The sequence below is a fragment of the Hemiscyllium ocellatum genome, chromosome 24 (assembly GCF_020745735.1).
Source record: "Hemiscyllium ocellatum isolate sHemOce1 chromosome 24, sHemOce1.pat.X.cur, whole genome shotgun sequence".
NCBI lineage: Eukaryota > Metazoa > Chordata > Chondrichthyes > Orectolobiformes > Hemiscylliidae > Hemiscyllium > Hemiscyllium ocellatum.
Window position 1 is genome coordinate 54,498,451 of NC_083424.1, and position 13,621 is coordinate 54,512,071.

The 13,621-nt window shown below is 41.5% G+C and overlaps 1 protein-coding gene across 1 annotated transcript in view; it reads left to right on the forward strand.

The window, feature by feature from the left end:
- Positions 1 to 13,621, forward strand: part of ddx51 (DEAD (Asp-Glu-Ala-Asp) box polypeptide 51) — a 45,267-nt gene that overhangs the window by 16,468 nt on the left and 15,178 nt on the right. Inside the window, exons 10-14 of the mRNA XM_060844087.1 lie at positions 4,138 to 4,351; positions 6,643 to 6,758; positions 6,926 to 7,042; positions 9,518 to 9,619; positions 11,379 to 11,442. Of these exons, the coding sequence (XP_060700070.1) occupies positions 4,138 to 4,351; positions 6,643 to 6,758; positions 6,926 to 7,042; positions 9,518 to 9,619; positions 11,379 to 11,442 (613 nt within the window). The remainder of the gene's footprint in view (positions 1 to 4,137; positions 4,352 to 6,642; positions 6,759 to 6,925; positions 7,043 to 9,517; positions 9,620 to 11,378; positions 11,443 to 13,621) is intronic.

A 13,621-nucleotide genomic window follows, 5' to 3' on the forward strand; every position in this document is an offset into this window, starting at 1 on the left:
GCTGTAAGATGCAGTACATCTCTATGACTGTATTTGGCCCTTCAGACCTTTTCTGCCATTCGAAAGTATCGTGGATGATCTTCTGCCTAGGCTGCACCTTCCCACACCACTCCCATATCCCTTAATTTCCTAAATACCTAAAATCTATCAACATCTGTTTAAATATACTCAATGGCTGATTGTCCATGGCTGTTTGAAATACAGAATACTAAAGATTCACAACAATCCTCATCTCAGTCCTGCTTGTCTCATCCTTATTCTGAGACCAAGAACTTCTGTTCTAGATTCTGCAGCGAAGGGAAATATTTTCTCAGCATCTATTCTGTCAGTCCATCAAAGCATTTTCTGTCTTTCAGTTAGAGCTCCTGTCTGGTTTATTCAATCTCTCTCCACAGGACAAACCCCTCATTCCAGGGACAAGTTGAATATTTGTTGCACTCCCTGAGGAATAAGTTTGTCCTTAAGCAGACCAAAACTCCACACAGTACTCCAGATGTGGCCTCACTGTTCCCTGTATATTTGTAAGATTTTCTTACTGTAAAACCCTTTAATTGCTCTTTGTAACAAAGCCATTCTAGTTGCTTGCTGTACCCACATGATTCATCTGCAAATACATTCAAGTCCCTCTGGCAATCTTTCCCCAGTCTTTCACCATTCAAAAATGTTTCCACTTATTTTTTTCCTGCCAAAGTGGGTAATTTCACATTTCTCAATAGGCAGGAACACAGGAAATGAAATACGGTAACCTGTCCATATCTCTTTGTAGCCTTTTTGCATCCTCCTCAGCACTTATTTTCCAATCTAACTTTCTATTGCCAGTAAATCTGGATGTATGTAATCTCTGCTCCCTCATATGTCATTTACATAGATTGTAAAACCCTGCTGGTTACAACCTGCCAACCTGAAAATGCCCCACTTATTACTATTGTTCTGTTTGCTATCCACTAACCAATCCTCAATTATCTGGAACCTCATGACTCCAAATTTAATGTGATAATCACTTCATTGACACCTAATTGAATGCTTTTTGTAAACCCAAATGTGCTGCTTTCACTGTTTATTGACTTCATTGATCTTACTAATTATCCCTTAAATGTCAAACACCAATTCCTTAGGGGCGGCACAGTGGTTAGCACTGCTGCCTCACAGCGCCTGAGACCCGGGTTCAATTCCCGACTCGGGCGACAGACTGTGTGGAGTTTGCACGTTCTCCCCGTGCCTGCGTGGGTTTCCTCCGGGTGCTCTGGTTTCCTCCCACAGTCCAAAGATGTGCGGGTCAGGTGAATTGGCCATGCTAAATTGCCCGTAGTGTTAGGTAAGGGGTAAATGTAGGGGTATGGGTGGGTTGCGCGTCGGCGGGTCGGTGTGGACTTGTTTCCACACTGTAAGTAATCTAATCTAATCTAAAGGGGCTCTTTCCTGCTGGCAGACTCTTCACAATATATATCAACAATTTGGATGTGAGGATTCCATGTAATATTTATAAGTTTCCAGAAAATTTGGTGGTGTGTGAAATTAAAAACTGCAATTGCTAGAGTAACTCAACAGGTCTGGCAGCATCTGTGGCAGGATAACGTTTTGGGTTCAGTGACCCTACTTCAGAACTAGGTGAGGTGTGAGTTGAAATCATGATGTAAAGATGCTTTGAGGGATTTCAAGAGGTTAATGAATAGGCAACAATTTGGCTCTGTGGAGAAATATGGGTCTGTCCACTTGCATCAGAAAAATAAAAAGAGGTTTTTAAAAAATGTTTAGAAGCTGTGAAATGTTGAACTTTAAAAGGACTTGGGAATCATTGATTCATAAAGCACGGAAACAGACCCTTCAGTTCAAGCAGTTCATGCCGGTATAACCCCAAACTAAACTAATTCCATTTGCCTGCACTTGGCCCATGTCCCTCCACACATTTCTTATTCATACACTTATCCAAATATCTTCGAAATGTTGGAACTGTACCCACATCCACCACTTCCTCTGGAAGTTCATTCCACAAACTAACCACACAATGTTTAAAACAAAAATTGCACCTCGTATTTTTAAATATTTCTCCTCTCAACTTAAAAGTATGCCCCCAGTCTTGAAATCCTCACCCTAAGGGAAAGACACCTGACAGTCACCTTATCTATAACCCTCATTATTTTATAAACCTCTATAAGGTCACTCTCAACCTGTCTCACTCTAGTGAAAGAGATCCCAGCCTATACAGCCTTTCCTTATTATTCAAACCCTCCATTCCCGGCAACATCCTGGTAAATCTTTTCTGAATCCTCTTCAGCTTAATAATAATATCCTTACTACAACAGGGAAAACAGAACTGGACACAGTACTCCAGTGTCCCATACAATCTCAACATAATGTCCCAACTCTTATACTCAAAAGGTCTGAAGAAGGTGTGTGTGCTAAACACTTTCTTCACCATCCTAGCTATATATGATGCATCTTCAATACATATGAATTATATACATTAACCCTAGGTGTCTGTTCTACAACACTGTCCACGGCCCTACTTTTAATTGCATAAAAGTGCCAGGAGTCACTGAAAGTTAGCATGCAGATAAAGCAAGCAATTAAAAGGTAAACTGCTATATTGGCCTTGATTAAAAGAGGATTTGAGTATAGGAGTAAGGGTGATTTGTGCTGCAATTATACATAATCTTGGTGAGTTCACATTTGGACTTCAGATATACCTGTCATAGAGGCTGTTTGTTCCTGTGTGTGGCCTCTGGGCTTCCTTGTTGGCTCAGTGTTTGTTTTGTTTTGAGAATCTAGTTTTTGGAAATACATAAAGTGTTACTGTAAGTTGTCAATTTATTCTTTTAGGTTGACTACAACATAAACAGAAGACGTTTTGGTCTATTAGAGCTGTACCTTCCACAGACTCTAATGTCTGTTATCAGGGGCACTGTTCTATTTACTTATATTGAGGAAAGAGTATACTCGAAAGTTTCTTCAACCTTGTCACTGGGAAATCTCTACCTAGCCACACCTAGTAACAATGTTTATCTTATTACTTTTGAATGAGTTGATTGGTACAGCATGTACTGTTATTGTTGAAAGTCCTTCTGATCGTCATAACTCTGAGTAGGGCCAGGGTTTTTAATAAACCTTCATTCCCTGCTGGAGGAAGATGAAGTTTTGGTTTAATATTTGATTCAAAAGAATCCCTCAGTACTTGGGTAGTGTCAGCGTGGATTAGCGCTAAGTATGAATTTGAACCCTTTGAGAGGTGGGAGTGCCATCACTGAGTTACGACCGATGCTGTAACGTTTTCATTCTTCAAATTATTTGTTTTATTTCGTTTTTAAAATTATTTGTTTTTTTTATTAGTAGATGGTTTGTAAACTTTCAAAGACTATTTCAGTATGGGTAATCTGGGATAGTCCTTCAAAATGACTTCTTCTGTAGTTCCCTAGGTTAAAAATAGATTTTTTGGATGGCTGTCAGATATACCAACTCAGAAAGCAAATCAACGGTTTGATCATTTGAATAGGTAATATTATTGCTTAATTCCCAGATAAGCTCTCTTTATATTCATGGTGACTCACGGTTCCTGTCACAGCAAATTTCAATTTATGTGTGCTATATTTTTGGGCACAGTTCATAAATGAAAAATTTACTTTGTAAACGAACTGGGCAAGTGTTAGTATCCGGTAATAGATTAGTTGCTGTGGTGTTCTCAGCTCACTTCACTTTTACAGGAGAATATTTTTCCTTTGTTCCCTGGTGGTTTGTAGCTATACTAGCCGGGCCAGCATTTGTTGCAAATCTCTAATGAGCCAAGTGGCTCACTAAGCCATTCAGGGGTTTAGAGTCAACCACATCGTATGTAGGCCCAACTGGAGAAGGTTAGTAGATTTGCTTCCCGAAAGGGTTAAGTAAGCCATATTATTTTTCACAGTAATCATGGTTACATTCCAGATTTATTAATTTAATTTAAATTTCAATAGCAGCCGTAGTGCAATTTAAACTCATAATCCCAGATCATTAACCTGGGCATTTAGATTAGTGACACAACCATGACATCACTGTCTGTGCATTTTCTGACTTGAATACCTATTGTCTAATTGTTGTCTCTTAATTTCATCACACATTAGCAATGTATATATATTCTTAATAACTGCAGACTACCTTCCACAGCCATTCCCGGCTGCAGATGCCCCTGCAGAAGCTGCTGTTTTCTGCCACCCTCACCCAGGACTCTGAGAAACTGCAGCAGTTGGCACTGCACCAACCTCAACTCTTCACCTCCAATTACACACCATTGGAGAGTGAGACCCATGTGACCCAGACTGAACTCCAAGGACCTGAGGACAGCATTGGAAAGAAGTACACCTTGCCCGAGGGCCTGACGGTGAGTATTGATTCAACCTAATTCCCGTGTCTTTTGATGTTGAAAGAAAGAACGCCTATCTGTATTGCTTATTTCATGCCCCAAGGTTGTTTACCACCAATGAAGTACTTGAGTGTAATCACTCCTGTAATGTAGAAAAAAGCAAGTGCTGAATTTGCACAGGTTACCTCCTGTAGACAGCAATAAGATAATTGGTTTGTTTTACTGTGTTGGTTATGGGATAAATATTGGGTGGGCCATGGGGAAAATACCCCTGCTCCTGTTCAAAACCGTGTTGCGGAATCTCTTGCATCCTCCTGAGAGTGGGGTTGGAGGGTACCTCGTTAAACATCTAATCCAAAAATGACACCTTCCATTAGTGCAGCACTCTCTCAGACGTCACTGGGTGTGACAGAATTGGACATAGACCTGAAACCACAACTTACTGAGTCAGAGACCAGAGATCTACCACTGAACCACACCTGACACAGAATCCGTTTGTAAGCGGGGGGGGAGTATCTTGCCGGTACTGTAGAAAAGTGACACTTTTGCTTGAAATGAGCCTCACTTGTTTGATGGGCAGAATGCAGCCTTGGGCTATTTCCAATTGCACTCTAAGAATGGAATCTTTTATCCTTTGAGCTTTATTAGGTGCATGAGAAAGTTTAAAGATGTACCACACCCAGTGAACAGCTCACTCTTCCACTGGCTCAGGGATTTCACTAAGTTTGAGTCATTGCTGGCAGAAGAGTTGAACAAAAAGTGAGTTAAACAGAGGCTGATTGAGAGAGAAGCTGAGGTTCTTATGCTACAGCTCGCTGTACACAATACCAAGGTGAATAACATGCTGAAGCACCTACTGTGAAGGGGAATAAGACCAACTGCTCACAGGGTACCACTTAACCCAATTCTGTGATTTGGGGGTCCATTCAGATCTGATTGGAACTGTTTAATTTCAGGTTATTTCTTATACATTGGGAGAGGGTTACCACACACATGATTCCTTGACTTCAGGAAAAAATAAATTATCTTTCCCCTAATATCTCTCTGAATCAAACCCAAATTGATGACTCACTGCACTGATTCCAACCACTCTACCAGCATACGTCTCGTATTTAGTTAGAGATGTCTCTCAATGTCCTTTGCTGTACAGCAAAACAATTAACTGCATTTCTATAATACTTGTAGTGCAGAAAGATGTTCCATATTGCACCATGAATGTGTACTTGAATATGAAAATGATGCCAGAGTGATAAAGAGAGATACTAGAAGGGAGCGACCAAAGTTCTGTCAAGTTGGTATTGTTTGTGTGTCTTAACAGTGGAGAGGGAGTTGGAGAAGTTGAGGGAGAAAATTTCAGAGTAGGCGATTGGGGAGCTCAACAACTGAGAGACAAAGAGTTCGGGGGGGGTTTGGGGAAGGGTGAGGGCAGATTGCCTAACCCTAGCCTCCAACAATCTTTAGTATGCATGAGATTATCTGAGGGGTGCTCAAACCTCCAGTTACTTTTCTCCATATTCACAGGCAGTTCCTTGGGTTTGAGAGTGACTTGCTTCCCTTCTGTTCTGAGATGGCTGGTGAGTCCTGTGCAACATTTGCAAATTCTGCCAGATGCAAGGCAGGAGGTTCTTGAAGGTTTGGATAGAAGGTCATGGAGATCCTATGACCTTCTGCCACAAACAGAAATGCTGTCATGGTTTGTTGTTCTTCCAAATTTATCTCCAATTCTTTCCTGTCAGGATCCCATAATCATTGCCCTTTATAGCTATAAAAGGTAGGCCAGTTGGGACTAAGATGAAGAATTTCCTCCTTCAGGTAATGAATCTTTGGAATTTTCTACCTAAGAAAATTATGGAAGCTCAATCACTGGGTATGTTCAAGACTGCGGTCAGTAGATTGAGATGGAGGATTGGCCAGGATCTGGCTGAAGAATGAAGCAGGTTCGAGGTGTGAATGGCCACCTCCTCTTGTTTCATTTCCTCTTATGGATGGGAGAGGAAATATGGCCCAGTGATAAGGTTCAGCAACATTTTAGAAAGTGCTCAGGTTGGGTTTCTGTGAATTATAATCCCCAGATGGTGAGTTATCTGGTAATAATTTGAGATTTTCCATTATGGGCCTTTTCTTGGCTTGCTTAACTAATGTTGGGAATCTTTGCTCTAAAGCCAATGTTGTTCCCTCTGCTACACTCAGTGATAGACTCAGTGATGAGCTGACATTCCCACAGCAGATATTTCAAACCTGTTTTTATTTGCAGTTTTCAAGATGTATAATTTTAAACTTTACCAAAAAAAGGTCTTTGTCTCTTACAGGAATTCATTGTCCCATGCAATCTTAGAAAGAAGCCTCTGATAATCCTCTACTTTGTCCTGAGAATGAAATTCAGTCGTATCTTGTGTTTCACCAACTCCAGAGATGCATCACACAGGTAACCGCTGTATTATTGGTCAAGTTAATCGTATCTTTGGTCTGTGTGACACTGAGTTGCCTATGTTTGCGCACAAAGGTTAGCTATCTGTGTTTACAATCAGTGGTCAGTGTCTCTATTTAGACACATTGGTCAGTGTCTCTCAGGTGTTTTGTTGTGTGTTGCAGGTTGTATCTTTTACTTTCTGCTTTTGGTGGTATAGCAGTGGCAGAATTTTCTTCCAGGCTTTCCCCCAATGAAAGACGAAAGACACTGAAAGAGTTTGAGAAAGGAAAACTCCAAATGTAAGTGTGTACTTGTGATCACATGGTTTCACAGCTTTGATTTGTCACTGTTTAGTTGGCATCTATGTATCTGTGTACTGATTGCTGTTATGGTAAGGGATTACAGGTATTTGAGACATCAAATTGCCTATATGTAATGCCTTTAAGCTAGAAAAATATTCTAAGGAGTTCAGAGAGACGTGCAGCAAGAAAACTAACAAAGGAGTGGGGTCAGGAATTTTGGGTTCAAACTTTAACTTTTGAGCATCTTAAAACTGGAGAGTGAGGTAGAGGAGTTTGGGGCAGGAATTCGACGGCATGTGTCCTACATCACAGAAAGAGTGGCTGCCAATGGCGAGGTGATAGTTATACAACTCCAGACCCAGGGGTGATGGAAACTGAATTTCAGTTATGTGGGATTAAAAATAAAGGGAGGGGTCAGGCTGTGAAGGGATTTAAATGCAAGGTTAAAACTGTTCAGTTTAGTCATTAAGATTCTGGAAGGCAATATAAATCAGTGAGTCTCTAGCAATGGTGAATAGGACTTGAAGGGAGTCAGGATGTGGGAAGGAGAGTGATGGGTAAGCTGAAGTTTTTCAGGAATAGGAGACTATCCTGACAGACTATCCGTAAGAGTCTTGGAATTATCTAGTCTGATACTCACAATGGTATTGATGGGATGGTAGCAGAGATGGGCAAGGTTACCATAATACATACCATAAAACATGAAATGTGACCATTCATAGAATCATTGAATCCCTGCAATGCGTATAGAGGGCATGTGGCCCATCAAATCTACACTGACCCTCTGAAGAGCATCCCATCCAGACTCAGCAACAAGATCTGAGCGATATTTGGGTGTGGGCTGACCAGTGATAAATAACATTCACACCAGATAAATGCCAGGCAATTATCGTCTCCAAGGAGAGACAATCTAACTCCTGTCCTTTGATAACCAATGGAGTTACTATCACTGAACTCCCCCACTAAAAACATCCTCGAGTTTACTATTGACCAGCAACTCAGCTAGACTTGTTACTGGCTACAAGAGCAGGTTAGAGGCTAGGAATATTATGGCCAGTAACTCACTCTTGACTCCCCAACACCTGCCCACCATCTACAATGTCGTGGAGGTGTTAGTGTTGGACTGGGGTGAACAAAGTCAGAAGTCACACGACGCCAGGTTATAGTCCTAGCAAGTTTTGAGAGCTCAATTTGAGGTTTTGGATGTAGGTTTCAATACCTTACTAGGTAACATTTTCAGTGGACCTCAGGCGAAGCAATGCTGAAAATTCTTGCTTTCTATTTATATGTTTGGTTTTCTTTGGGTTGGTGATGTTATTTCCTGTGGTGAAGTAATTTCCTGTTCCTTTTCTCAACGTGTGGTAGATGGGGTCTAACTTGATGTGTTGATAGAGTTCCGGTTGGAAAGCCATGCTTCTAGGAATTCTCGTGCATGTCTTTGTTTGGCTTGTCCCAGGATGGATGTATTGTCCCATCGAAGTGGTGTCCTTCCTCATCCGTATGTGAGGATCCTAGTGAGAGAGGGTCATGTCTTTTTGTGGCTAGTTTTCTGCCTGTTTGTCCAATGTAGTGTTTGTGTCAGTCCTTGCCCTTGCATAGTATTGTGTAAATGACATTAGTTTTGCTCATTGTCAGTATAGGGTCTTTCAAGTTCATTAGCTGCTGTTTTAGTGTATTGGTGGGTTTGTGGGCTACCATGATGCCAAGGGGTCTGAGTAGTATTACTCACAAATCTGGGGTTCACAGACAATGCACTAGGTGTTTCAAATGTTTAGAAGAAGTTTGAGTTCGTCCAAAACTGGACATTGGGCTAAGTGTGAGAGGTCAGAAGTTAGAGAGAGATCGAGAGTTGTGATGGTGAGAAAGAGCTATCCTTAGTATGTAGAAATTGATGCTATTTCTGTGTAAGACCATGGTATCACCACGTCAGAATGATGACTGGGTGGAGAGTGAGAAAAGATCCTTGGCAAACTCTCATGTAAGGTGGGAAATGAAGTTCATGTTGGAAATGCTTTACGTGTGATTTGAATTGGTCAAGAAAAAAGAGGCTTTGGAGGATGGTGTGAGTGATATTGTCAAAAGCTGCAGAAAGGATGAAGAGAAATAATGTACTGTGGTCAGTCATGGAGAATATTTTGTAACTTTAGTCAGGGATGTCAGAGATGTAGTTGTAATGGGGACCTGATTGGAGAGTTCCAAACAGGAGGGTATTGGAGAGATGGCCATGGAGCTGGGAAATCCACAGGCTTTGGAGAGAAACTGAAAGTTAGGCCTGAAGTGTTTAGAAGATTCACACTAGGTTTCTCTCCTCCCCCTAATGCTGGTGTGTAAATATCTGTGACTTTTTTTTTGCTTACTAGAGTTGTCTGACTATTAAAGAGACTAGTCTTTGATAGTGTGCCATGCTGATGTAATTATGGACTAGAATCCAACTTGTTATTATCGTCTCATTTGCAATACCTTCTCCCTCAGACTGATCAGCACAGATGCAAGTGCTAGAGGAATTGATGTTAAAGGTGTCACGTGTGTGGTTAACTATGATGCCCCACAGTTCATCAGGACATACATCCACAGGTAAGCAGTTGGTTCAGCTTATAACTGCACAGCCTTCTGTTCTTACCTTTTGAAAGGATGTTGATATTACACATTTCAGTGATGTATCAAATGACAGCATTTGGTATCCAGGAAGCCATTCAACCTGTTTTGTACCTGATCATTTTAATTTCTGTGTAAATGAAGTCCAAGCTGATAGATATGATGTATCATTTGTCAGTAGATTAGCCTAGTACTCTCAGAATCACATGGCAGCTGTTTGTATGATGTACCTTTCTATAATCTCCATTGATTTTTAATCAACAAACTGTAATACCACAGCACTGGTATACACAGTACTCCAAAGAATCTGTTCTGAAAGTTTTTAGCAGCCCATCCTTATCTCAGGATGTCACTAAGGGTAATGGTGGGACATATTGAAGTGTTGAATTTACACAGTCTATCCTTTCAGTTGATACCTGCGGAGAGCACCACAATTTGTTACTTGGTTAGGGACACATCTATCACATTTCTTTATTCTTTTTTGGAATGTTGATGTTACTGACAAAAGCCTAATTGCCCGTTGAACTGACTGTTTTGCTAAGCCACTCCCGAGGCCAGCTAAAAATCAAAAACGTTGCATTGGATCAAAGGCCACAAATAGATTAGGATGGCAGAACTCCTTCCCTAAAGAACACTTGCAGCAACCAGGCATGGTTTCAGTCACGGGAGTTTGAATCTGAAAAACAAAACTAGTTTCATTTATTGGATATAAATTCTACCAGCTGTTATGGGCATGAGCTTTGTCCTCTGAATACTAGCCCAGTGACAATAACTATGATACCATTAAGTCCCCCTCAATTTGGAGTCATTCGAAGGGGATGAATTCATAGCACCTGGCAGCACTAAAACCCCATATCTGAAGTGTATCCCAGTTCTCGATTAATGCTCCAAAACTGGTGTAACGTGAGATTTGAACTCCAGGAAGATCCAAAGATCCAGAGACAGGAATTCATTATTCGACTGGCATCAGATGATGACAAACATAGAGGAAAATTTAAGGTTAAACAAGAAGTATGTACAGTGAATGAAGCGTGTGGGTTGAGGAGTCCTTGTTCTGCACTTCTCTTCAGGCCACCTTCCCCCCAAAGGCAACCTTATTTTCTCCAAAGAAGGTCAATCTTATTGCTCCAACTGCCCTCCCTCACCATCACTCCCTGTTATTGGAGGTGCCAGCACAACTGCTCAAGCTCCTTGCCTCAGTGCCTGTCCACACCGTTGCCAGCGGTTCTATAACACTAAGGAATGACAGAAGTGTGCACCAGTATCAAAGTTTTTGTTATGTGAAAGGTAGCAGTATCTTGATCTGTAGAAGCACTGGTTCAGTACAGTGTGAACTGGCTCAGGCGAAAGGACAGACCACTGTCTATGTTCTCCAACTGATGCATCGTGTATGAATGCATCTTCGCATCAACCGGAAAATGGTTAGAGTGAGAGCGATTCCTGGCCAGCCATGTGATGGAAAGAAAAATGGACCCTCTATCACCCTATAGACTACAGCATGAATTTAAAAGTTCATGTTGCTACCTCCACACCTATTCAGAGAAAACTGTAGAATTAAACCAATGTCTTTGGATGAATTAATTGTGAGGTAAAGGGATTATTGAATAAAGAACATTGAGCAAATTGACTTTGGAACTTCTTTGCCTGTTTCTTTCTGTTCAGATGCTAGTACATGTTCTACCTGTGCTCTCTGTTTCTATTTGGTTGTAATTTCCTGTATTAACTTCCTGATTTTCAGAGTTGGTAGAACTGCTCGAGCTGGGAAAGCTGGGCTCGCATTCACACTCCTCCTAAAAATGCAGGTGAGTTCCTGGGAACCATGCCCACTATAACCTTCCTGTTTGACGAAGCCTTTTTCTGATTTAATCATAGATCATAGAATCCATACAGTGTAGAAACAGGCGATTTGGTCCAACGTCCACACCAATCCTCCAAAGAGTAACCCACCCAGACCCGTTTCCCCTATCCTATTAGTCTACATTTACTTCTGACTACTGTACCTAACCTACACATCCCTGAATGCTATGGGCAATTTAGCATGGCCAGTTCACCTAATCTGCACATCTTTGGATTGTGAGAGGAAACTGGAGCACCCGGAGGAAACCCACGCAGACACTGGGAGAATGTGCATACTCCACACAGACAGTCACCCGAGGGTGGAATTGAACCTGGATCCCTGGTACTGTGAGGAGGCAGCACTAACCACTGAGCCACTGTGCCACCCCCGATTAATTTGAATCTTTTCTTGGCTTTTACAGTTATCAGTTATTGAATTCAGCATTTGACAAGGGAGTACGATTGCACACAGACTTTATTCAAGCATATCTTTAGAATAATTTGAGCAGGTTGTTTTGGTGTGAGGAGAAGGCTTGGAGGAGCAGTGTCCCATTGAATGTTAACAGATAGAAGTCACCCACACCAGCTTCCAGTATATATGCTCATTGGGGAAAGTTTGCCAGACAGAGGCCAGACCAAGAAAAAAAAAATTCGGGTCAGAAGTAACATCATGAAAGAACTAGAAGCAGGTCCTTCCACATGTTTGGTTTGCCAACTCATGTTACGTGATATTGATCATGTTAAATCTTCAGCCCTGTGTCTCAGATTCCCACTTTTTGATCACATGATTCCATTGCACTTCTCCTGGTCTCTCTGAGAGGACTCTGCATGCTGTTCCCATGCAGCGAAGGCTGTGACAGCTTCCTGAAGACTTGGAATCCAGAAACACTGCATTTCTATCTAAACTGTTCCAGTACAGTCAAACACTGAAACTTACCCAAAACCATATGTACAATTCCTAGTTATGTCTTGTCCACAGATGGCAGGGCAAACCCAACATAGCCAATTATCATTCCTTCAATTATCAGAAAGTGATGGATGGAATCACTGACAAGACTATTAAACTATGCACAACAATAACATCCTCGCCTATACTCCGTTTGGCATCTGCTACTGCTGCTGAACTCCTGACATCATTGCATGGACAAAGGAGCTAAACTCAGCAGATGATGTGAGAGTGACTGCCTTTAACATCAAGGCAGCATTTGACCTAATCGTAGCAAAATATTGCTGATGCTGGAAATCTGAAATTTAAGCAGAAAATGCTGGATAAACTCAGGTCTGTCAGTACCTGTGGAGAGAGAAACTGAGTTATGTTTCAAGTTTGATATGGCTCCTTTTCAGAACTGAAAGATGTTGAAAAATGGTGGTGTTATGGTGCTGACAAAGGAGAAGGAAGTGCAAGTGGAACAGTTGCTCAGAGCAAAGGAAAGGGGTGCTAATGGTAGTATAGGAATGATAGAGATGTGAATTGGATCTTAATGATTGGTGTGAAAAAGGAGAAAATGGGTCAGGTCTGCTCTGAGTACAGCAGACAGGTTGGGTGGGATGAGGATGGAGGTATCATTAAAATGGAGGAAAGAGTTCTTTGTTTGAAGGCGTTGAACTCAATGTTGAGTTCTCAAGGCTGTAAAATGCTTGAGCGGAAATTAGGTATTGTTCCTCCAGCTAGGGTTGAGCTTTATTGGAACAGTGTAGCAGACCCAGGATAGAAATGTTAGCATGGGAGCAAGATGTTTTATTCAAATGGCAAGCAATGGGAAGGTCAGAGTCATCCTTAAGGACAGAGTGGATGTGTTCCACATGACAGTCACCCAGTCTGTATTAGATCTCGCCAATGTAAAGGGACTGCATAGTGACGAGTAAATTCGATTGAAAGAAGCACAAGTAAACCACAACTTTACCTGGAAGGAATGTTTGTGTCCTTGGACAATGAGGGAGGAGGAAGTGAAAGGGAAAATGTTACACCTTTTGTAATTGCTTGAAGATGTCTGGAGGGGATTGAGGAAGTGATGGAGTGGAACAGGATGTTAAGGAGGAAACCGTCCCTGGGGAATATGTGTGGGAGGGGAAGATATGTTGTGGTAGTATCCTGTTGGAGATGGTGGAAATGGCCGAAGATAGTCCTTTGAATGCGGAGAGTGG